Source organism: Desmodus rotundus, chromosome X, assembly GCF_022682495.2.
Source record: "Desmodus rotundus isolate HL8 chromosome X, HLdesRot8A.1, whole genome shotgun sequence".
Lineage (NCBI taxonomy): Eukaryota > Metazoa > Chordata > Mammalia > Chiroptera > Phyllostomidae > Desmodus > Desmodus rotundus.
Window position 1 is genome coordinate 59,257,744 of NC_071400.1, and position 26,523 is coordinate 59,284,266.

At 38.6% G+C, this 26,523-nt stretch overlaps 2 protein-coding genes across 3 annotated transcripts in view; one reads left to right on the top strand and one right to left on the bottom strand.

The window, feature by feature from the left end:
- GABRA3 (gamma-aminobutyric acid type A receptor subunit alpha3) overlaps positions 1-26,523 on the bottom strand; it is a 413,998-nt gene that overhangs the window by 166,322 nt on the left and 221,153 nt on the right. For both annotated transcript variants that reach the window (XM_045188241.3, XM_053917478.2), the window contains exon 5: positions 23,145-23,365. In XM_045188241.3, coding sequence (XP_045044176.1) covers positions 23,145-23,365 — 221 coding nt within the window. The remainder of the gene's footprint in view (positions 1-23,144; positions 23,366-26,523) is intronic.
- On the top strand, positions 3,304-4,418 carry LOC112296285 (cytidine and dCMP deaminase domain-containing protein 1-like). Its single transcript, XM_024551138.3, has one exon. It carries the CDS (start codon positions 3,342-3,344, stop codon positions 4,299-4,301), a length of 960 nt encoding a protein of 319 aa, XP_024406906.3. The 5' UTR covers positions 3,304-3,341; the 3' UTR covers positions 4,302-4,418.

A 26,523-nucleotide genomic window follows, 5' to 3' on the forward strand; every position in this document is an offset into this window, starting at 1 on the left:
CTGTTCACTCATGAAGTGTTATATAAAGTTTGTTTGTTTGTAACACCTAAATTGTTTTCTTTAATCATTTTAATAGCACATAATATTATCAGTCTGTTTATGTGCCAGTCTTCTGCACTGGACTGTGAGTAACTTGAGAGAAGGGTCTCTTTATCACTGTAATCCCATCCCTAGCATGGCAGTTGGATAGTCAATGAAGGCTTCTTAATTTAATACATATTTCTGCAAGATAGGCAGAACAGGAATTTTCATCCCATTTTCCAGAAAAATAAACTGAGGCCCAGAGAAGAGAAATGCCTTATACTGCTACTCTGTGTCAGAGTTGGAACACATAGCCAGAGCTCCTAATTTTTATAGTAAAGTCCATTTCACTACAACATAGGACTCCACTCTATATAGGGGTAGCATCTAAAATAACTTTGTTCTTTGGAACTAGAGGGAATCTTCTGTGATCTGTAAATTTCCTTTGTGTTAAAATGAGCTTTTAAACACAATCTGCTTGGAGATCAGCTTCTTGCCTTTGAGAACAAAGGAAATTCTTGTTATTTCCAGTCCCCAATTTCATCTTGGAGCTGGCAAAAATGAAAAAAATGTGAGAATATCTGTTGGGAGTGTTTTTCCTTCCTTCCCTCCAGTTTAAATATCAGTTCCCCTGGGATGCCCTGCCATATCTGAGCCCATGCCTCCAAGTCGTGATGAAACCTGTAATTTTTAGCTGACAGCACTTCATTGTTAACTGTTTCTGAAAATTCTACTATGCCTTATTGTGAATAATGTGTTCTAACTTTCCTGCAATATGTGAGCTCTTGGAGGGTAGGGGTTGATATCATCACGTGGAGTGCACAGAGTAATTTGTGATTGACAGAGGACTTTTACTATTATTTGCTTCTCATCTCATTGCAAGTTTTCTCAGAGTCCAAAATGGGTCACTCTATCTTCTGTTCATTAGAGTGAGGTTCACCAAGTGTGGTTTTGTGAGTCTGTTGCTAGTTTAATGAATAAGGAACTACAGGTGGAACCTTCTAAAGCCATTACAAAAAAGGACCATGTGAAACAAAGCAATGAATGTTTAGTTGTTTTGATTATATTAAATACTATACAACTAACAATGTGACCCAAATGCTTTCCCTGTAGTCTCTGTAGTGAAGACTCAAGTGTAAGCTATTTGCATGTAAAATAGGAAGAGAGGAGTTTTACTGTTAGCATTTGGGGTGGGGGAGTCCTGGCATCATGTACAATTTATCTTTCAAAACATTTGTCTTTGGAACATCCCTGGTATACAAGCAAAACTGACTCAATCATGCAATCAAAGAATAAAGTAAGGCACGAAGGTCTGAATATGACAACAAGCCTCTTAACTGCTTCAAGAACACTATATTCTTGATTGTGCAAATAAATAATGAATACTTATTTTCTTTAATTTTCAATTAAATATAAGACACTATTGCTGGGTAGCCTAACACAAAGACATTTTGTTCAGTGTATTCAATTTTACAAAATCCCATTGTATCAAAGGTCTGAATTCCACATCTACATTTACAACTGTGGCTTGTCATGTTCATCCCAGACTCATTATGCTTAAAATTAATATCCCCTACATTCCTTTCTTAGGAGAAGTGGTGGGATGTAGGGGGGACGGGATTTGCTTTAATGTAAGAGTGACTTGGGTATCTGTACAAGCCTTGACACTTATTAGTGTTATGATTTTGGCTCTATTGAAACTTCAGTTCAGTAATTGTATGGGGACATTAACACAAACACTGCCACAAAGTGGACATGTTCTAGGACAAATGTCAATTGACATGGCTTATTGTATTTACTCCCCACAATTGCCTTGTGGGGAGGCATAATAGAGTTTTCACAAACATGTATTGTTATGATTCACTCCATTTTACAGAGCAAGGTCCAGGAGTAGTGTTACCGCAGAACCTACATTTTTAATCTGTCATGTTTGAACTATAGCATGAATGATCTGATCATGTTGCTCACTTTTTTCTTTATCTTTATTGTTGACACTATGACAGATGTCTCTATTCCACTCCCCACCCTCTGCCCATCTCCACCCAGCCCCCTCCCCTTTATACTCTGGTTATTGCCACACTGTTGTCTGTGTCTATGAGTTATGCATATATGTTTGTTGGCTAATCCATTCACTTTCTTCCATCCAGAAACTGCCTTCTGACCCAGGGAATATATCCCAAGAATCCTGAAACATCAATACAAAATAACATGCACCCCTATGTTAATAGCAGCAATATTTACAATAGCAAAGATCTGGAATTAGCCCAAGTGCACACCAGTAGATGAGTGGATTAAAAAAACTGTTGCTCATCTATAGATTCAATGTAATTACTATCCAAGATTCCAATTATATGCTTATTTTTTGTTTTCAATCATTTTTATTGTTATTCTATTACATATGTCCCAATTTTTCCCCCTTTGCCCTCCTCTGCCCATCCCATCCCCATTCCCACAGTCAAATCCCACACTATTGTCCATATCCATCATTCATAGATGTTCTTTGTCTAGTGTATTCCCTTATTTCCATCATTATTCTCCTCCCCTCTACCCTCTGGTCACTGTCAATCTGTTCTGTGTTTCCATGCCTGTGGTTTTATTTTGATAATTATTTTGTTCATTAGATTCTTCTTATAGGTCAGATCATATGGTACTTGTCTTTCACCAACAATAAACAACAAGTGCTGGCAAGGATGTAGAGAAAAGGGAACACTAGTACACTGTTGGTGGAAATTCAGACTGGTGAAGTCACTGTGGAAAACAGTATTGAATTTCCTCAAAAAACTAAAAAATGGAACTGCCTTTTGACCCAGTGACTCTGCTGCTGGGAATATACACTAAGAATCCCAAATCACCAATTCAAAAGAACTTATGCACCCCTATGTTCACAGCAGCACAATTTACAATAGCCAAGTGTTGGAAGCAACCTAACTATCCATAACTAAATGAGTGGATCAAAAAACTGTGGTACGTAGTCGGGCTGCTTATGTCATCTAGCTGAGCCCAGTTGGCTTTTGCTCTACAGCACCTGGGAGTAGGAGGGAGGTGGAGCATCTGGGACCAAGATCATGCCTAATAGCGAGAGGTTTTCTGGGCTGCAGGCACTGCTAGGCTTGGAATGAAAGAAGCAGAGCAGATGCAAAATCTGGAGAGCACGAGGGCCAGGAGGTCAGTCAGCACCCAGACTGACAGCATGACTGGCCAAATACCAAGGCTTTCTAAAGTTAACCTTTTCGCTCTGCTCAGCCTCTGGATGGAGCTCTTCCCAGCAGTAGAAGCCCAAAGACAAAAATCTCAGAAAACCATGTTCTGCTTGTTTGAAAATGATCATAAATGCTGGAGTTAACCGAATTTCATACTGGCCTGCTGATCCAGAAATAAGTTTGCTTTCTGAGGCTTCTAGTTCTGAAGATGCAAAATTAGATGCCAAAGCAGTGGAAAGATTGAAATCAAACAGTAGGGCCCATGTGTGTGTCTTGCTTCAGCCTTTGGTGTGTTATATGATGCAGTTTGTAGAGGAGACCTCTTACAAATGTGACTTTATTCAAAAAATTGCAAAGACATCCCCAGATGCTAACACTGATTTTTATTCCAAATGTAGACAAGAAAGAGTAAAAGAATATGAAATGTTATTTTTGATTTCAAATGAAGAACTACATAAGCAGATACTGATGACTATAGGTTTGGAAAACCTATGTGAAAATCCATACTTTACCAATCTAAGGCAAAACTTGAAAGACCTTATCCTGTTTTTCGCTACCGTAGCTTCCAGTGTGCCTAACTTTGAACACTATGGATTTTATTGTGGAAATACTGAACAGATTAATGAAATTCACAATCAATGTTTGCCACAAGAAATTGCAAGGCACTGCATGGTTCAGGCCAGGCTATTGGCATATCGAACTGAAGATCATAAAATAGGAGTTGGAGCAGTAATTTGGGCAGAAAGAAAATCTCAAAATTGTGATGGGACAGGCATGATGTACTTCATAGGATGTGGTTATAATGCTTTTCCTGTTCGATCTGAGTATGGTGACTTCCCCAATATGGATGACAAACAGAAAGACAGAGAAATAAGGAAATTTAGATACATTGTCCATGTGGAACAGAATGCCTTGACATTTAGGTGTCAAGAAATAAAACCAGAAGAAAAAAGTATGATTTTTGTGACAAAATGCCCATGTGATGAGTTTGTACCTTTAATTAAAGGTGCAGGCATAAAACAAATCTATACAGGGGATATCGATGTTGGAAAAAAGAAGGCAGACATCTCTTACATGTGATTTGGAGAACTTGAGGGTATTAGCAAATTTACATGGCAACTGAATCCATCAGGAACTTGTGTTCTTGAACAAAATGAGCCTGAAAGCAAAGAGAGGCACATATCCATGAAGATGTTGCTGCGTGGAATGTCTGAGATTTTCCTGCCAGGGTTTTCCTCTGGGACTTTTATGGTGTTGTGACTTATGTTTAAATATTTCATCCACCTTGAGTTTATTATTGTGTGTGGTGTAAGTTGGTGATCGAGTTTCATTTGTTTTTGCATGTGGCTGTCCGGATCTCCTGACACCATTTGTTGAGGAGGCCATTTTTGCTCCATTGTATGCTTCTTCCCCCTTTGTCAAATATTAGTTGACTGTGGAGACTTGGATTTGTTTCTGGGCTCTCTGTTCTATTCCATTGGTCTGTGGGCCTATTTTTCTGCCAGTGCCAGGCTTTTTTGATTGCAGTGGCCTTGTGATACACTTTGGTGTCGGGTGTTGTGCTCCATCCTGCTTTGTTCTTCTTTCTCAGGATTGCGGCAGCTGTTTGGGGTCATTTATGGTTCCATATAAATTTCTGAAGTGTTTGTTCTGTGTCTGTGAAATATGTCATGGGTACTTTAATAGGGATGGCATTGAATCTATAAATCGCTTTGGGTAGGTAATATGGACATTTTGATGATGTTGATTCTTCCGGTCCATGGGCATGGTGAATGATTCCATTTGTTTGTGACTTCCTTGGTGTCTTTCTTCAGTGTTGTGTGGTTTTCTGAGTGCATGTCCTTTGCCTCCTTGTTTGGGATTGTTCCTGGGTGCTTTATTTTTCTTGTTGCTATATATCAGGTGGGACATTTTCCTGATTTCTGTCTCTGATGTTTCTTTGTTGGTGTACAGGGGTGCCTTTGATTTCTGAGTATTGATTTTGGCTAAAGAAAACAGCATTAAAATATAAAGAGAATGTTGGCCACTCTGAATGGTGTGAGATGGTACCTCATTGTGGTTTTAATTTGCATCTCTCTGATGGCTAGTGATGCTGAGCATCTTTTCATATGTTTCTGGGCCCTGTGTATGTCTTCCTTGGAGAAGTATCTGTTCAAGTCCTTTGCCCATTTTTTAATTGGGTTGTTTGTCTTCCTGGAGTGGAGTTGTGTGAGTTCTTTATATATTTTGGAGATCAGGCCCTTGTTTGAGGTATCCTTGGTGAATATGTTTTCCCATACTGTTGGTTCTCTTTGTATCTTAATGCTGTTCTCTTTAGCCATGCAGAAGCTTTTTATTTTGATGAGGTCCCATTTGTTTATTCTTTCCTTTATGTCCCTTGCTTTAGGGGATGTGTCTGTGAGGATGTTGCTGCATGGAATGTCTGAGATTTTCCTGCCAATGTTTTCCTCAAGGACTTTTATGGTGTTACGGCTTATATTTAAGTCTTTTATCCACCTTGAGTTTATTTTCATGTATGGCGTAAGTTGGTGATCAAGTTTCATTTTTTTGCACGTAGCTGTCCAGATCTCCCAACACCATCTGTTGAAGAGGCTGTTTTTGCTCCATTTTATGCTTCTGCCTCCTTCGTCCAATATTAATTGACCATAAATACTTGAGTTTATTTCTGGGCTCTCTTTTCTGTTCCATTGGTCTATGTGCCTGTTTTTATGCCAATACCAGGCTGTTTTGATTACCGTGGCCTTGTAATACAGTTTCATATCAGGTATTGTGATCCCTCCTGCTTTGTTCTTCTTTCTCAAAATTCCTGCAGCTATTAGGGGTCGTTTATGGTTCCATATGAATTTCTGAAATGATTGTTCTATATCTGTGAAATATGTCATGGGTACTCTAAACAAATCCACAAACAAATGTTGGAGAGGATGTGGAGAAAAGGGAACCCTAGTGCACTGTTAGTGGGAATGCAGACTGGTGAGGCCACTGTGGAAAACAATATGGAATTTCCTCAGAAAACTAAAAATGGAACTGCCCTTTGACCCAGCAATTCCGCTGCTGGGATTATACCCTAAGAACCCTGAAACACCAATCCAAAAGAACCTGTGCACCCCAATGTTCATAGCAGCACAATTTACAATAGCCAAGTACTGGAAGCAACCGAAGTGCCCATCAGCAAAGGAGTGGATCCAAAAACTATGGTATATTTACACAATGGAATTCTACCCAGCAGAGAGAAAGAAGGAGCATATACCCTTTGCAACAGCATGGATGAAACTGGAAAGCATTATGCTAAGTGAAATGAGCCAGGCGGTGAGGGACAAATACCATATGATCTCACCTTTAACTGGAACATAATCAACAGAAGAAAAAAGCAAACAAAATATAACCAGAAACATTGAAGTTAAGAACAATCTAACAATAGCCGGGGGGTGGGGGGCAGTGGGAAGAGGGGATTACAGGAACTACTATAAAAGACACATGGACAAAACCAAGGGAGAGGGTGGAGATGGGGGAGGGAGGTGGGTTCGGCTGGGGTGGGGGGGAGGGAAGGGGAGAAAAGGCATACAACTGTAATTGAATAACAATAAAAATTAAAAAATAAATATATAAAGAGAATGAACAGTATGGGAAAACATATTTACCAAGGATACCTCAGACAAGGGTTTGATCTCCAAAATATATAAAGAACTCACACGACTGCACTCCAGGAAGACAAATAACCCAATTTAAAAATGGTCTAAGGACTTGAACAGACACTTCTCCAAGGAAGACATACAGAGGGCCCAGAGGCATATGAAAAGATGCTCAGGATCACTAGCCATCAGAGAGGTGCAAATTAAAACCACAATGAGGTTCCATCTCACACCAGTCAGAGTGGCCAGCATAAACAAATACACAAACAAGTGTTGGAGAGGATGCGGAGAAAAGGGAACCCTAGTGCACTGTTGGTGGGAATGCAGAATGGTGAGGCCACTGTGGAAAACAATGGAATTTCCTCAGAAAACTAAAAATGGAACTGCCTTTTAACCCAGCAATTCCACTGCTGGGATTGTATCCTAAGATCCCTGAAACACCAATCCCTAAGAACCTATGCACCCCACTGTTCATTGCAGCACAATTTACAATAGCCAAGTGCTGGAGGCAACCTAAGTGACCATCAGTAAATGAATGGAACAAAAAACTATGATACATTTACATAATGGAATACTATGAGGCAGAAAGAAAGAAGGAGCTCCTAGCCTTTCTGACAGCATGAATGGAACTGGAGAGCATTATGCTAAGTGAAATAAGCCAGGGAGTGAGGGACAAATACCATATAATCTCACCTCTAACTGGAAGATAGTCAATAAAAGAAAAAAGCAAACAAAATATAAGCAGAGACATTGAAATTAAGAACAATCTAACAATAGCCAGAGGGGAGGGAGGAGGAGACCGTGGGCAGAGGGGTTTTCAGGAACCACCATAAAGGACACATGTATAAAACCAAGGGGGAAGGTGGAAGCATGGGAGGGAAGTGGGTTTGGATGGGGTGGGGGTAGGAGTGGGGAGAAAATGCATACAACTGTAACTGAACAACAATAAAGTAATTTTTAAAAAAGGAAAAAAAGATAGAAGGAGAAGATGGCGGCGATATAGGTGGAAGCAGAGTCCACTTCCCCTCAACACCAGTGAAACACTTAGCTGATCTGAGGAGCAGAGCGAACGGCCAACGGTATTCCAGCATATATGAAGATCGGAGACCAAAGATGGAGGACATTGAAAGATCAGACAGTAAGAAGAGTGCTTAAGGACAATAAGGTCTCTGGGACCAGCGTGGGGACCTGGGCGGCTGAAGCACAGGCCCGGGTGCAGGGTCTGCTGCAGGATTCTTGGGAGACAACCAGGCTGAGCTGTGTGAGCAGCCAGGTGCTTGCTTGGACCAGGGGGGCTTGAATAGGAAGAATTTCTCAAAAAGAAAAAGAAAATAGAGGCAATCGGGGGCTAGTTAGAGAACTCTCCGCAGCAGCCGTGGCCTCTGGCACCGCTCCCCCCTCAGCCCCTGAACTGTGAACTCGGGATAAGCAGCCCCAGCACCCACCTGAAGCCCGGTTGCACGCACCCAGATGAGCGGACTGGGGGCCCACAACTGAAACCCCAGCTGGCCGCCCACACCTGAGACCCTGGCAGGGCACCCACACCTGAAACCTCGGGTGGGTGGGTGTGCACCGGGAGCAGAGGCTAGCTGCCCCACACACAGGCCCAAGGCGACAGACCAACCAGGTGCGCATGCACGCACGCACAACTCAGTCCCAAAATGGCTGGACAGGCTGGCCAAGCTCACGACTCAGGCCCAAAGCAGCAGAAAGAAAGACTGGCCGCATGACTTGGGCCCAAAGCAGTGAAGCAGTGGAAAGACAGGCCTTGCACGAACTAGGCCCAGAGCGGCAGACCCACCAGGCACGCGCCGTGACTTAGGCCCAAGCAGCAGAAAGACTGGAGGAGCACGACGGGGTCCCAAAGCTGCAGACGGGCCTGCCCCACTGAACTCAGTAGGCTGGCCCTGCGCCACCAAGGCTCAAAACGGCAGATCTGGTGATCAAACGCCTGGCTGCCTGCCAGGGACCACACCTAAAAGTACAAGTTCTGAACAGCTCCTACATAGCCCCTGCGCACAGAGGCCTGCAGGGCCTACTGGCTCTCTAGGACTAACGCAGAACACCCAGCAGAGGGGAGCTACAGGGCTAGGGGAGACTGCATTCCCAGGAAAGAATCGACCCAGTAGGGGGCTGAACTACCCCATATCAGCACCAAGAGCCCCTAGCATCTAAGAGAGCAAAGAGCAAGAAGGGGGAGTGTGAGTTGCCCCTAATTGGTGCAACTCAAGGACAGCACAACTGGTGAACTAAAGGCCTAGTGGGGAGCAAAAGGACCCAGAGGAACTGGCCTGCAGGCTAAACAACAGTGAAGACTGTGGTTCAGGAAGGGAGAAATGTGAAACCAATCATTCCAACCACCCCCTCCTGTTCAACAGACAGGAAGACCAGCAGAATTGGCCTGACTGGTTTAAAGCCCGCAGAAGACTTTTTTTTTCTTTCCTCCTTTCCCCCAGAATTCCTTCTTCCTTTCTGTCCTTCTTTCTTTTTTTTAATTCCTTCTCACTTCCTTCCTTTACCTTTTTTATTCCTCCTTCCTGCCTTCTTTTATTTATTCTTTTCTTTTAATTTTCGTTAAAATTCCTTCTTATCTTGCCTCCGATCTTTCCTTATTCCTTCACCCTTCCTTCCTTTCCTTTTCTATTCCCTTTTTTCCTCCTTCCGTTCTTTCCGCCCCCCCGCCTTTCTCTTTTTCCCACAGGTGAGACAATAAAACCTGGAATGCTGAAAAGACCAGAGTTAGACCGTGTTACACCCATAAACATCAGCTCAAGACCAGTGAGCACAGGAGATTAAGGAGACAGCACCACTGAATCCCATTGGCATTCTACTATAGAAGTTCATACCATAAACCCAGGGAGTCAGAATACATCAATTTAAGAAGCAGAGGCTAACAAGAAGAGTCACAAAAACAATGGGAAGACAAAGAAACAATCCCCAAATGAGAGGAAAGGATGAAGCCTCAGAAAGAATGCTAGTGAAAAAGAGGCAAGTCAACTATCAGATACTGAGTTCAAAGCAATGGTTATCAGGAAGCTCACTGAGATCACTGAGCTCACAGAGAACTACCAGAAACTACAGGGCAACTACAATGAACTCACTGCAAACTATATCAACATGAAAAAGGAAATAGAAAATATCAACAAGAGCCAAGAGGAAATGAAGAATACAATTTCTGAATTGAAGAACACAGTAGAAGGAATGAAAAACGGACTTGATGAAGCAGAGGATCAGATCAGTGAGCTGGAAGACAAAGTAGAAAAAAACACTGAGAAAGAGCAAGAAAAGGAAAAGAGGTTCAAAAGAATGAAGAGGTAATAAGGGAAATGTAGGACAACATGAAAGGTAACAATATCTGTATAATAGGAATACTAGAAGGAGAAGGAGAAGAGCAAGGGATAGAAACCTGTTTGAAAATGGAATGGTAGAAAATTTCCCTAATATAATGAGAGAAAAAGTCACCCAAATCCAGGAAACACAGAGAGTCCCAAGCACAAGGAACTCAAAGAGGCCCACTGCAAGACACATCCTAATTGAAATGGCAAAATTCCAAGACAAAAAGAGGATCTTAAAGGCAGCAAGGGAGAAAAAGGAAGTAACATACCAGGGAGCCCCAATAAGTTTAGCAAATGACTTCTCAATGGAAACGCTCGAAGCCAGAAGAGAATGGCAAAAAATATTCCAAGTAATGAGAACCGGAGGCCTGCAACCAAGACTCCTTTACCCAGCAAGGCTCTCAATCAAGATAGAAGGCCCAATAAAGAGTTTCCCAGACAAAAGAAGTCTAAAAGAATACAGCTCCACCAAACCAGCTCTGCAAGAGATGCTAAAGGGACTGCTTTAAGGGAAGGAAGGAAAAGAGAAAGACAGAGGAACACAGGTAGGAAAAAATGGCAATGAATAACTACCTATCGATAATAACCTTAAATAATCCATACGTTAATAATCCATAACGTAAATGGATTAAATGCTCCAATCAAAAGACATAGAATAGCTGAATGGATAAGAAAACATGACCCACACATATGCTGCCTACAAGAAACCCATCTCAGGACAAAAGACTTATACACACTGAAAGTGAAGAGCTGGAAACAAATTTTCCAGGCAAATGGACAGAGAAAAAAAGCAGGGGTAGAAATACTCATATCAGACAAAATAGACTTCCAAAGAACGGCCATAAAGAGAGAACCAGAAGGTCACTTCATAATACTCAAAGGAAGAATCCACCAAGAAGACATAAACATTGTAAATATATATGCACCCAACATAGGAGCACCCAAATACATAAAGAAAATCTTGGAGGATTTCAAGAAAGATATTGACAGCAACAAAATTATAGTAGGGGACTTTAACACCCCACTGTCAATAATGAACAGGTCATCTAAACAAAATATCAACAAGGATATTGTGTCACTGAACAATACCCTAGAGGAAATGGACTTAATTGACATATATGGAGCTTTTCATCCCAAAGAAGCAACATACACATTCTTTGCAAGTGTCCATGGAACTTTTTCAAAGATAGACCACATGATAGGACACAAAGCAAGCCTCAACAAATTGAAGAAAACTGAAATCATATCAAGCATTTTATCTGACCACAAGGGACTGAAACGAGAAACCAACCCCAAAGGAAAAAACCCAAAACACTCAAAATCATGGAGACTGAATGGCATGCTATTAAACAATGAATGGGTCAAGAACGAGATTAGGGAAGAAATCAAGAACTTTCTGGAAACAAATGAAAATGAACTCACAAAAACCCAAAACCTATGGGACACAGCAAAGGCAGTCCTGAGAGGGAAGTTCATAGCAATACAGGCCTACCTTAAAAAGATAGAAACATTTCAAAGAAACAACCTAACCCTACACCTACAAGAACTCGAAGAACAACAACAAAGACAGCCCAGAGCAAGCAGAAGGAAGGAAATAACCAAGATCAGAGCAGAGTTAAATGACATAGAGACTAAAAGCACAATTCTAAGGATCAATGAATCCAGGAGCTGGTTCTTTGAAAAGATAAACAAAATCGACAAGCCTTTAAGTAGGCTCATCAAGAAACAAAGAGAGAGGATCCAAATAAACACAATTACAAATGAAAGAGGAGAGGTTAGAACTGACACCACAGAAATACAAAGGATTGTAAGAAATTACTATGAAGAACTGTATGCTAAGAAATTTGGAAACCTAGATGAAATGGACACATTTCTAGAAAAATATAATCTTCCAAAACTGAATGAAGAAGAAGCAGAAAACCTGAACAGACCAATAACAGCAAAGGAAATTGAAGCAGTCATCAAAAAATTCCCATCACACAAAAGCCCTGGACCAGATGGTTTCACAGGAGAATTCTATAAAGCATTTAAGGAAGAGCTAACCCCTATCCTTCACAGACTATTCGAAAAAATCCAAACTGATGGAAGACTCCCAAACTCTTTTTATGAAGCCAGCATCATCCTAATCCCAAAACCAGATAAAGACACAACGAAGAAAGAAAACTTCAGGCCAATATCGCTGACGAACATACACGCTAAAATCCTCAACGCAATATTGGCAAACAACATCCAGCAATACATTAAAAAGATCATCCACCATGACCAAGTGGGATTCATCCCAGGGATGCAAGGATGGTACAATATTCGCAAATCAATAAACATAATACATCACATCAATAACTGCAAAGACAAAAATCACATGATCATATCAATAGATGCGGAAAAAGCGTTCGATAAGATACAGCACCCATTTCTGATAAAAACACTCAGCAAAGTGGGAATAAAGGGAGCAGTCCTCAAGATAATAAAGGCCACATATGAGAGACCTACAGCCAACATCATACTCAATGGACAAAAATTTAGAGCTTTCCCACTAAGATCAGGAACAAGACAAGGATGCCCTCTCTCACCACTCCTATTCAACATAGTATTGGAAGTCCTAGCCGGAGCAATCAGACTAGAAAAAGCAATAAAAGGCATCCAAATTGCAAAGGAGGAAATGAAACTGTCACTGTTTGCAGATGACATGATAGCATACATGGAAAATCCTATAGACTCCACCAAAAAACTACTTGACCTAATAAATGAATTTGGCAAAATAGCTGGATACAAAGTCAATACTCAGAAATCAAAGGCATTCCTGTATACCAACAACAAAACTGCAGAAACAGAAATCGGAAAAAAAATCCCATTTGATATAGCAACAAGGAAAATAAAGTACCTAGGAATAAACCTAACCAAGGAGGTAAAAGATCTATACTCGGAAAACTACACAACACTGAAGAAAGAAATTAAGGAAGACACAAACAAATGGAAGCATGGACCATGCTCATGGACTGGAAGAATTAACATCATCAAAATGGCCAAACTACCCAAAGCAATTTATAGATTCAATGCAATCCCTATTAGAGTACCCATGACATATTTCACAGATATAAAACAAACATTTCAGAAATTCATATGGAACCATAAACGACCCCGAATAGCTGCAGCAATTTTGAGAAAGAAGAACAAAGCAGGAGGGATCACAATACCTGATATCAAACTGTATTACAAGGCCACGGTAATCAAAACAGCCTGGTACGGGCATAAAAATCGGCACATAGACTAATGGAACAGAAAAGAGAGCCCTGAAATAAACTCAAGTCTTTATGGTCAATTAATATTGGACGAAGGAGGCAGAAGCATAAAATGGAGCAAAAACAGCCTCTGCAACAGATGGTGTTGGGAGATCTGGACAGCTACGTGCAAAAAAATGAAACTCGATCACCAACTTACGCCATACACGAAAATAAACTCAAGATGGATAAAAGACTTAAATATAAATTGTAACACCATAAAAGTCCTTGAGGAAAACATTGGCAGGAAAATCTCAGACATTCCACGCAGCAACATCCTCACAGACACATCCCCTAAAGCAAGGGGCATAAAGGAAAAAATAAACAAATGGGACCTAATCAAAATAAAAAGCTTCTGCATGGCTAAAGAAAACAGCGCCAAATTACAAAGAGAACCAACAGTATGGGAAAACATATTTGCTAATGATACCTCAGACAAGGGCCTGATCTCCAAAATATATAAAGAACTCACACGACTGAACTCCAGGAAGACAAATAACCCAATTTAAAAATGGTCAAAGGACTTGAACAGACACTTCTCCAAGGAAGACATACAGAGGGCCCAGAGGCATATGAAAAGCTGCTCAGCATCACTAGCTATCAGAGAGATGCAAATTAAAACCATAATGAGGTACCATCTCACACCAGTCAGAGTGGCCAGCATAAACAAATCCACAAACAAATGTTGGAGAGGATGGGGAGAACAGGGAACCCTAATGCACTGTTGGTGGGAATGCAGACTGGTGAGGCCAGTGTGGAAAACAGTATTGAATTTCCTCAGAAAACTAAAAATGGAACTGCCCTTTGACCCAGCAATTCTGCTGCTGGGATTATACCCTAAGAACCCTGAAACACCAATCCAAAAGAACCTGTGCACCCCAATGTTCATAGCAGCACAATTTACAATAGCCAAGTACTGGAAGCAACCGAAGTGCCCATCAGCAAAGGAGTGGATCCAAAAACTATGGTATATTTACACAATGGAATTCTACCCAGCAGAGAGAAAGAAGGAGCTTATACCCTTTGCAACAGCATGGATGAAACTGGAGAGCATTATGCTAAGTGAAATAAGCCAGGCGGTGAGGGTCAAATACCATATGATCTCACCTTTAACTGGAACATAATCAACAAAAGAAAAAAGCAAACAAAATACAACCAGAGACATTGAGGGGGGGAAGAGTCTAGCAGTGGCCAGGGGGGAGTAGGGTGGGGACAGTGGGAAGAGGGGATTGCAGGAACTATTATAAAGGACACATGGACAAAATCGCGGGGGATAGTGGGGGTGGGTGAGGGAGGTGGGTTCAGCTGGGGTGGGGGGGAGGGAAGGGGAGAAAAGGCATACAACTGTAATTGAATAACAATAAAAAATAAATTTAAAAAAAAATAAGAAAAATTACAACACACAACTATCGGCCAAATATTTGAAAACCTAGGTGCAAATAACAAATATCTAGAAACATAATCCTCCAAAATTGAGTCAAGAATAAGAGAAAGTCTGAATGGACTAATATCTGCTAGTGAAATTGAAGCAGTAGTAAAAGAATTCTTGGCACATGAAAGCCCTGGGCTGGACTGATTCACATGAAAATTTTATCAAACATTTAGAGAAAAGCTAATGCCAAATCTTCTCAAACTATTCCAAAACATCAAGAAGAGGTAAGACTCCCAAACTCTTGTTATCAGGTACAAGACAAGGGTGTCCATTTTCACCAATTATATTCAACATAATATTTGAAGTTCTAGCCACAGTGATAAGACAAGGAAAAAAAATAAAAGGTATCCAAATTGGAAAGGAGGAAGTAAAGCTGTCACTGTTTGCAGATGACATGACAGTGTATGTAGAAAACCCTATAGACTCCACAAAAAGCTACACAGCATAATAAATGAATTTGTCATAACAGCAGGACACATAGTCAACATTCAGAAATCAAAATCATTTTTGTACACCAGCAATGAAATATCAGAAACAGAAATTAGGAAAATATCTCATTTACTATAGCAATAAGAAAAATAAAATACTTAGGAATAAACTTAACCAGGGAAGAAAACACGTGTACTCAGAAAACTATACAATGCTGAAGAAAGAAATTAAGGAAGATACAAATAAATGGAAGCATATACTGTGTTCATGGATTGGAAGAATTAACATCAGTAGAAGATTCATACTAAAAGCAATCTATAGTTTCAACACAATCCCTATCAAAATACCAATGATATATTTCACAGATATAGGCAACTATTTCAAAAATGTATATGGAACTATAAACAACCCTGAATAGCCTCAGGAATTTTGAGAAAGAAGAACAAAGTAGGAGGGATCACAAACCTGATATTATACTATATTATATGGCCATGATAATCAAAACAGTCTGGCACTAGCATAAGAAAAGACACATAGGTCAATTGAACAGAATATGGAGCCCAGAAATAAACCCATGTCAATACAGTCAGTTAATATTTGACAAAGGGGACAGGAACATAAAATGGAGTAAAAATAGCCTCTTCGATAAATTGTTTTGGGAGATCTGGACTTGTACATGCAAAAGGTGAAACTAGACCACCAACTAACACCATATACCAAAATAATCTCAAGATGGATAAAAGACTTAAATATAAGTCATGACACCATAGAAGTCCTAGAGGAAAACATTGGCAGGAAAATTTCAAATATCACATGCAGCAACATTTTCACTGATACTTCACCTAGGGCAAGGGATATAAAGGAAAGAATTAAGAAATGGGACTTCATCAAAATAAAAATCTTCTGCATGCCTCAAGAAAGCATCAACAAAATGGAAAGCGCACTAACCATATGGGAAAACATATTTGCCCTTGATACCTTGGACAAGGGCTTGATCTCCAAAATACATAAAGAACTCACATGACTCCAAACCCAGAAGACAAGAAATCCAGTAAAAAAGCGGGCAAAGGACCTGAACAGACACTTCTCCAAAGAGGACATACAGAGGGCCCATAGACACATGAAAGGATGCTCAGCATCACTAGTCATCAGAGAGATGCAAATTAAAACCAAAATGAGATACCACTTCACACCTGTCAGAATGGCCATCATTATAAATCAACAAACAAGTGCTGGCAAGGCTGTGGAGAAAATGAAACCCTAGTACACTGTTGGTGGGAATGTAGATTGGTGCAGCCACTCTAGAAAATATTATGGAATTTCCTCACAAAACTAAAGATGGAACTACATTTCAATCTAGCGATCTCACTGCTGGAACTATACCCTAAGAATTCTGAATCACCAATTCCAAAGAACTTATACACCCCAGTGTTCATAGAACTGTTATTTACAATATTAAAGTCCTAGAAACAGCCTTAGTGCCTGTAAGTAAATGAGTGGATGAAAAAACTGTGGTACATTTATGCAATGGAATACTATGCAGCAGAAAGAAAGAAGGAACTCCTACCCCTCATGACAGCATGGATTGAACTGGAGAGCATTATGCTAAGTGAAATAAGCCAGGCAGCGAAAGACAAATATCATATGATCTCACCTATAATGCAACATAATCAACAAAACAAACAAGTGAGCAAAACAGAATCAGAGACGTGGAAATAAAAAACAAACTGACAGTGACCAGAGGCATGGGGGAGGTGGATAACAGGTGAAAGAAAGGGAAGGAACACATATGAAGGACCCATGGACAAAGACAATAGGGGGGAAGATTAAATGTGGGAGGTAGAGGATGGGGAGGGCACAGGAGAGTAATGGGGGGAAAATGGGGACAAGTGTAATTGAACGACAATAAAAAAGTAAAATAGCTTAAGAAAAAACAATTGAGTTTGTTAAGAGGTTAAAATTATTTAATTAATTAATTAATTGAATGTCATTAATAGACATACAAATCCCTCAAATAATGAAGGAAAACTTCCCCGATCTGGCAAAAGGAAATAGACTTCCAGAAAGTCCAGGAAGCCCAGAAAGTCCCAAAGAAACTGAATCCAAGGAGTAACACAATAAGGCAAATCATCATTAAGTTACCCAAGATTAAAGATAAGGAGAGAATCTTAAAAGCAGCAAGAGAAAAGGAGACAGTTACCTACAAAGGAGTGCCCATTAGACTATCAGCTGATTTCTCAAAAGAGACCTTACAGGCAAGAAGGGGCTGGAAAAAATTATTTGAAGTCATGAAAGGCAAGGACCTACATCCAAGATTACTGTATCCAGCAAAGCCATCATTTAGAATGGAAATGCAGATACAGTGCTTCCCAGCCAAGGTCAAGTTAAAGGAGTTCATCATCACCAAGTCCTTATTATATGAAATGGTAAAGGGACTTACTTAAGAAAAAGAATAAGATCAAACACTATGAACAGTAAAATGACAACAAACTCATAACTATCAACAACAACCTAAAAAACAAAAACAAAAACTAAGGAAACAACCAAAACAGGAACAGAACCAGAGAAATGGAGATCACATGGAAGGTTTTCAGTGAGGAGGGGGAGGGAAAGAATTGGGGGGAAAGCTGCAGGGAATAAGAAGCATAATTGGTAGGTATAAAATAGACAGGGTTGGGGGGAGGCTAAGAATAGTACAGGAAACAGAGAAGCCAAAGAAATTATATTTACAACCCATGAACATGAACTAAGTGCAGAGGAATGCTGGAGGGTGGGGGGTTCAGGATGGAGAGGGAATAAAGGGAAGAAAAAAATTGGGAAAAAATATAATAGCATAATCAATAAAATATACTAAATAAAAGAAATGCAGTTCCCTATATGTTCATGTCTGAAAAAATGAAAAATATATAAAAATGTGTTTCATCTTCATCTGGGCTCTGTTCATCTTCCTGTATCATTCTAATTCTAGTATGTGTTCTGCTGAAGTAAGCAGTAGGTTATGAGCTTTGCCCTGCATTTTTATGGTTGTCTTGAGGTCTCAAGATGAGACAAGACAAGGCTTCATTCTAAACTGTCCTAGTTACATAGCCATGCCATCCTTGGTGAGATTTTTCTAAGAAGCTGTCCTGTAGTTTTCCCATGGAATCCAAGTAAGATTTCTGGGTGTCAAAAATAAGAATAGGAATGCTGTACACTAACAAACACTTATAATTTCTGAAAGAATTTCTGAATTCAAACAGAATTTCTGAAAAATTTTAAGCATCTTCAAACCTTATCCAACTTGTGTTTTTTATGCGTCTGCATAAAGGCAGCAGCTATATCGTTACCTGAATGAGAAAGCAGAAAATCTGTATCTTGTAAAAGGTCACTAGATGAATAAATCGTGGGGTCCTAAACAGAGCCAAGCTTTTATATTCAGTCTTGAACCTAGTTCTCCCTCCATACACATCATCCTGGGTCCAAGGTGAAGCATATACTGTGTAAGGAAACCAATGTCTTCTCATGTTTCTAAACTTCTGTACCTCCTCTATTCTGTACTTAAGAATAAGCACAAGAAAAAAAAAAAAAAAGAATAAGCACAAGGCCATTCTGCACAGACTCCTATCTTCCCAAACTCCACTTTCTTGTCCAGTTCAGACTAATATAAGAAGAACCCAATGGTCATCTTCTTCCCTCTCATCCAAATCTATTTTCAGGTGACTAATCCTTTGGTCAGCTTCTTCTTGTGCCCTCCTCAATCTGTATCCTCAGTCTTCTTCATAGTTCAAAACCCCTATGCCCCCTTTCCTTTCTTCTTCCCTTTCTACCATGCCTCCAAAGCTCAAACTTATCCTCTATCCATTTTTCCTTTTATTATTCAGTTTTTTCACTATCCTGTTCTCCTCATTCATTCTCTATTCTTTTTCATGTACTATTCTCATTTTCTGTGTTCATTTTCTTTTCTGCCCATCATTCTCTCTTCCCTGTAGCTACTCTTCCATTTTCTTACTGCTTTTTACCCATCCATATCTCCTCATCATCATTCCATTCCTCCAACCACCTCATCCCTCTTCTTCTGTTTATATCTACTGCACTCCATTCTTTCCACAATTGTATACACTCCCATCTCCTCTTTGAACTTTTTTTCTTTTACGCATTTTATTACAAGTGTATCTATATCTATTCCTTTACTTATGCTCTATTCTCTCCAAATTCTTCTTCATACATTATAACCACACTGTTGTCCTATCCTCCACAAGCCCTTTTAAAAATTTATATCTAACCTCTATCCTTTCATGCAGTGTGAAGAGAGATGTCCTTCTTCCTCTACAAGTAAAACTTTCACTATAGTTTTGATACCATCTCCTTATGGTTTTCCCTGGAAACTTGATGTCAACAAAACACTGTTTCTACTATATCTTCAATTATCTTTCTACTAGCCTCCTTCTGCTATCTCACAAACATGTGCCAGTCTCTCCATTCAAAAAATATAGCAATTATTTTTTTTACTCCTGGGTGTATCTATTATATACCCATCCCTTTCATTTTCAAAAAAGCTTATTCATTCATTCATTCATTCATTCATCTATTTATTTATTTTTGACTTTATTGAGATGACATTGGTTCACCAAACCATATAGGTTTTAAGTGTAAAACTCAATAAAACATCATCTGCACACTATATTGTATACCCATCACCTCAAGCAAATTTATTTTCATCACTATCTGCCCCCCTTTGCCTACCTCCACCTATCCTCCTGCCACTTTCCCTCTGGGTATCACCCCACTGTTGTCTGTGTGTCATGTATATATGTTTTTTTGGATGAAAGAACGTGAAGGGATTAACCAGAACGTATTTTCTATGTTTACTATCTCCACTACCACTATGCCAACTCCTAAAAACTTCACATTACACTAACCATTACGTTGAAACAGTATATGTAAATAACTCCAATGTCTTCCATGTTGCCAAACCTAATACATACTAAAAACTGTCTTCTTTTATTGATTCTAGAGAAAGAGGAAGGGAAAGAGAAATAGAGGGAGAGAAGTATCAATGTGAAAGTGAAACATCAATTGGCTGCCTCACCACACATGTCCCAACTTTGTATTGAACCCACAACCCAGCATGTGCTCTGACTGGGAATCAAACCAGCAACCTTTCAGTTTGCAGAGCAATGCCCAACCAACTGAGCCACACTGGCCAGGGTCATACTTTTAATAATCTATATTAATTCAGCTCTCTTTAATGTTGTTTACAACAATGTTATTTACAACATTGTTGGCTATTAAATACAAATGTATTTGTTGGCTATATAACAAATGTATAAATAACAACAAACACCATGAAACTGCAATAAAACTGGCAGAGTATGAATGCTGGCTCTACTATTTACTACCTAGGTCATCTTGGAAAATTTTCTTACTCACTCTGTCTCGGGTTCCTTGTCTGTGAAGTGGGAATAATAGTACCTATCTCACAGAGTTGCTATAAAGATTATAAAAGTAGAATTATTAGAAGAGTGCCTAGCACATTTTAGGTACTATATTGACGTCAACTATTGTACTTATTATTCTATAATCAGTGCTATTACTATTGATCATGCTCATCTTTTTAAAAAACCTTTAATACTTTCATATATCAGTCAAAACTGATTAAATATGCAGTAACAAACAATCCTAAAATCTCAGTGTCCTAAAGCAACAAAGGTTAATGTCTCACTCACACTATTTGTCTCTCTGAGGTTGTAGTGAGGATCACTCTCTTCTATGTCATCTTCAATAACGAACATAGAGCAATAGAGCCAAAACCACCTGGTATAATGATACTCACTGTGGCCAGGGGAGAGGAACATGGAAATGCATGTACTAGTTCTAAAAAGTTTCCTATCCTCCCTCAGAAATAACACGTCATTTTCACTCATATTTGGTTAGCCAAAGCTAGTCATTTGTTCTTGCCTAATTTCAAGTCTCCATGGAAGTGAAGTAAAACCATGTACCCAGGAGGTGAATTTGAAATATTAAAAGTAGCAGTATTGACTACCACACTTAGCTTTCAAGACACTGCACATCAGTAGTGCTGTGAATACCTTCTTTACTTTTTCTTTGGTATCCACAGGTTCCTCTCTCCCCCTTTTGCCTAAATGATAGTGATATTGCATCTTTGGAATGATTTTTTATCACTCTAAATACTTTCCTGAAGTGATCATATCCATGCATATACATATAATATACATATATAATATCTGGGAAGAGATCAATAAAATATGTATGTTAATTTTATTGATCTCTTCTCTGGATCATTTTCCCTTCACCTCTCTATCCACTTTTCTCTAACATTCTCTCCTCTCCTTTATTCTCATTTGTCCTCTAGTCAATCATATTCTCCTCTATAAATTCAACTTTTCCCTTAAGTATCCATTTGCTATCCATTCTACCCTGGCCATCCTCTTGTCTCCAAATTCTTTCAGGAAAAACATCAAAAAATTGCAAGTTGAAAGTAATAAAGGACTAGCATATAGGCAAACACACTTCATATATTTACCAAATATTTACCAGGCATGCATTATTTGAGTTTTATTTCACATACTAAAAATAACAAATACACAAATTTTGAATACCCACATCTGCATCAAAGGATCACATTTTTTCTATTAAATAAATGTGTACTCAGTTACTTAAAATTGACACTAACTCATGGGAGAGGAAGCTTCAGGAAGTGACAGCTGACATCAGAGGAACAAGCAAAAGCATAAACAAGAACCAAGAAAGTTTTTAGTGTTGGGACATAGAATCTTACTGAACTAGAAATCCTTTTAAAGTCATTCTTTTTGAAAACAAAATTCAATACCTAAAAACTCCAATGATAATAATGTGTCATGAAAAAAGCATAAAATTGTGAAGGTTTTTATGCTTTGGGGGTAGAAAATTATGATATATCTCTTAATCAATTAAAAGATATAAGGATAAGTAAAAGTAGACTTACAATTGTGAGTATGCAAGAGTTTATTCTTCTATTATGATTTATTAATTACTGTATGATTTTCCATATGAACTGTAAACCTACTTTTGTCCAACCCTGTATATCATACTTTCTACCTCCAAAGCATAAAAACAATCACAATTTTTATGTTTTTCATAAATCATTTTATACTGCTTAAAAGATATAGTCTTAAGTTCTTGAGAAACTTCACTTATATCAAACTCCTCAGCATTCCCAGACAATGTGGAATTAAAAATATGTTGTGCATCTCTCATTTAATAAATGCTTATTATGTGTCAAACAAAAGTAAAAAAATAAAAAATAAAAATATGTTGCTGTAATTTAGTGTGTTTTTCAGTGTGTGTGTGTACACACACACACTGACAAACACTATATAAAACATTATAGTTTCAGAAAATATCAATTGTTATCTCATTTCACTCCCATAACTCTGCATTATAGGAGAAGTTTTTGGCTACATTAAAACCTAGCCTACTCTGTCACGGCATTCATACCTCTGTGTATGGCTGTCAATCTGTGTATTTAAGTGTTCTTGACTATGTATATGCTTGTGTGTTAGTCCACATGTGTCTTGGAGTATGCACACATTTATACAACATGAATATATATCTGTGTTTATGAGAATGTTCATATGGCCAACTCTCGATTTATTTGTATGTCTATAATAAATATGTCTGTGAGTGTGTATACCTCAAAATTATGTTAGGAAGTACACACCTATATGTACATTTATAATGTGTAAACTTGAAAGAATTTTCAATGGATAGCTTAAAACATGCTGCTTTCAACCCCAGTCCTCCCCCCAAGTATACTTTAGATAGAAGTACCACTTTCTGACCTCATTGTATAGAGGAGGGTTCCATTGTCCACCAGTCTGAGCAACTTGTTAGGTGTGGTCATGTTATGGGCCACTGATTTCTTGCCATTGTGAAAGAATGTGTCAGGGGTCCAGATCTTACTAGCCAGAAGATTGTTCAGTGGAAGGATCTTCATGGGTCCATCAAATTTCAATCTTTCATCATGCCATGTCTGTCGAAAAAATACATCAATGGTGTACTCCTAGGGACAAAATAGAAAAAGAACAATGTTTGAATAGAGTTCTAGTAAGGACCCACAGTGTCCTTAGAAGATATTAATTATGTTGCAGTATTTCCTCTGATGAATAGATGCAGCAGCCTATTAATAGTAGTTGTGGGTGAGTACAACAAATGACTATGATTAAAAAATGGACATCAGTAAGTACAAAGGTAATATATCTGACAAGATTTTGCTTAGGAAAGTCACTACAAACACTGCCCTGCATATCATAAAAGCTAACCATAAGATGTTGCCTTATACAAACGCAAGAGCTCCCTTCTCTGTGCAGCAGAATTTCAAGTAAGAACAAATTCCTTACTTTTTCCATTCTACTAAATCATCCCATATGAACATGAAAAGACAATATAACAATCATCATGAATCCAAAACCTTAAATTTTAGAATACATTTAAGCCTCAAAATTAGAATGTGTAATGATTTAATATCTTTAAAAAAAATAAGGAACTCTTACAGATAAATAAGATAAAAGCGCACAAAGAAAGAAATGGGTAAATGACATGAACAGAAAATTCATGAAATGGATAAAAATGGCTAATAAACCTGAAATTTTTCAAAATTGCTGTTAATATCAACACAAGTTAAAATAATAATAAATGATCCAGCTTTTGGTAACAGCAGACTAAATTATGTACAAGTGCTTTCTTATACCTATTAATTGTATACTTTGAATAAATATATAGATTAATAGAAAGACATACAGAGGGTGACTATTTGAAAGCCATGGAAAGTGACCGAAAGCAGACAAAAACTTGAGGAAAGTTTACCCTTGAAAGATGGTAATAGCAACAGATTAAAATTACACTTGTGGCTTTTCTTTCCTGAAGGTGCTCCTCCAAACCTATAATTCATATGCTATGGTAACATAGCCTTATTAGCTCAAAGTGGCAGATAATCTGGAAATTTAGGGTTGGGAGTCCTAGAAGCAAGAAAGACACAGTAGGGATGGTGCCCCAAATATGAATACATATTCTGTCTCAAGTCCTACCTCACAGCTACACTACACATACATGAGGAAGACCCCATGTTTAAAAAGTACAGCCAGAAACAATAAAGGAGTCTTCCACTAAATTACAGGTAAAAGAACTGTGCTGGATGATGATTGTGAGTTTGACAGAAATCAGAAAACTTATTGGCTTAATATCTAATGGGATATAAAAGGAGGGTAGGGTCGAGGGTGGGACGTGGGTATGGCTAGGGTGGGGGGAAAATGGAGACAACTGTACTTGAACAACAATAAAAAAGGAGAAAATATATATCTAAGGGGATATAGCTCAAGGCTGGCCAAAGAGCTGAAAATTCTGGGGGAAGGCCCTGGAAGCAAGAAAACCATTCAGAGGGTGAGTCTCAAAATCTGAGTACAAAATCTGCCCCAATCCTTGACTGACACCTAAACTACATATTTTACCATGTATAATGCACAATTTTGCCCAAATTTTTGAGGGAAAAATAAGGATGTGCATTATACATTGTTACTAGTAGTTCTGTATCTATATAAATGTTTTTAATTCTTTTATTTATGCTTATGCATTTAAAGTATAACTCCAGAAAGCAATAATGATATCTGTATGCAAAAAAAAATAATACCTTGGAATATGATAATCAGTTTTGTTCCTAAATATAAGTAAATAAAAAATTGAATTAAAAATTAAAATGAAAGAGTTTTTCCCTGAAAGTTTGGGTCAAAAATGTGCATGCACAGTATACACAGCAAAATATGATACATAAGGCAAGGGGGACACCTCTAGGAAGCCAAGTAAAATAAAGAAACATCCAGAAGCTGCTTAAAATTCTTTGTCTTCAATCCATTAATGGTCTCCAAATATACATGGAATAAATTCCAATATCCTCCCCTTACCTAGAAAGCACTTTGTAAACCAGTTTTTGCCTTCCTCTCTTAGTTCTTCTTTTTCAAAATTTTTAATTATATTTCTTTGAGGGTGATATTGGTTAATAAAATTATATAGGTTTCAAGTGTTCATTTCTATGATACATGACCTATATACTGCATTGTGTGCCTCCAACTCAGTAGAATACTACTCAGCAATAGAAAAGATGAGACTTCCAGCCAAGATGGAGGCATAGGTAGATACCCTTTGCCTCCTCGCACAACCAAAAGAAGGACAACAAATTTAAAAACAAAAAACAACCAGAACCGCCAGCAAATTCAACTGTATGGAATCTGACAACCAAGGAGTTAAAGAAAAAACATTCATTCAGACTTCACCACAACACAGCGATGTGGGTTGCCACACCATGGCGAATACCTAAGGCTCCGCCCCTTACTATGTAGCAAGTGTGCTGAGACAAAGAAATATGACCCAAATGAAAGAACAGATCAAAACTCCAGAAAAAGAAGTAAGTGATGAAGAGATATCCAACCTATCAGATGCAGAGTTCAAAACACTGGTAATCAGGATGCTCACAGAAATGGTTGAGTATGTTCACAAAATAGAGGAAAAAGTGAAGTCTATGAAAAGTGAAATAAAGAAAAATATATAAGGAACCAACACTGACAGTAGGAAACAGGGACTCAAATCAATGACTTTGAGCAAAAGGAAGAAATAAATATTCAACCAGAACAAAATGAAGAAACAAGAATTCAAAAACTGAGGAGAGACTTAGGAACCTCTGGGACAATTTTAGACATTCCAACATCTGAATAATAAGGGTGCCTAAGGAGAAGAGAAAGAGCAAGAAATTGAAAACTTATTTGAAAAAATAGTGAAGGAGAACTTTTCCAATCTGGCAAAGGAAATAAACTTCTAGGAGGTCCAGAAAGCTCAGAGAGCCCCAAAGGAGTTGGACCCAAGAAAGCGTACACCAAGGCACATCATAATTACATTATCTAAGATTCAAGATAAGGAGAGAATCTTAAAAGCAGCAACAGCAAAGGAGACAGTTACCTACAAAAGACTTCCCATAAGACTATCAGGGGATTTCTCAAAAGAAATCTTGAAGCAAGAAGGGACTGGAAAGAAGTATGCAAAGTCATGAAAGGCAAGGACCTACATCCAAGATTACTCTATCCAGCAAAGCCATCATTTAGAATGGAAGGGCAGATAAAGTGTTCCCAGATAAGGTCAAGTTAAAGAAGTTCATCATCACCAAGCCCTTATTAT

Bases quoted from the DNA above. Each gene is read 5' to 3' on its own strand.
- LOC112296285 (XM_024551138.3), top strand. From the start codon at position 3,342: ATGATCATAAATGCTGGAGTTAACCGAATTTCATACTGGCCTGCTGAT.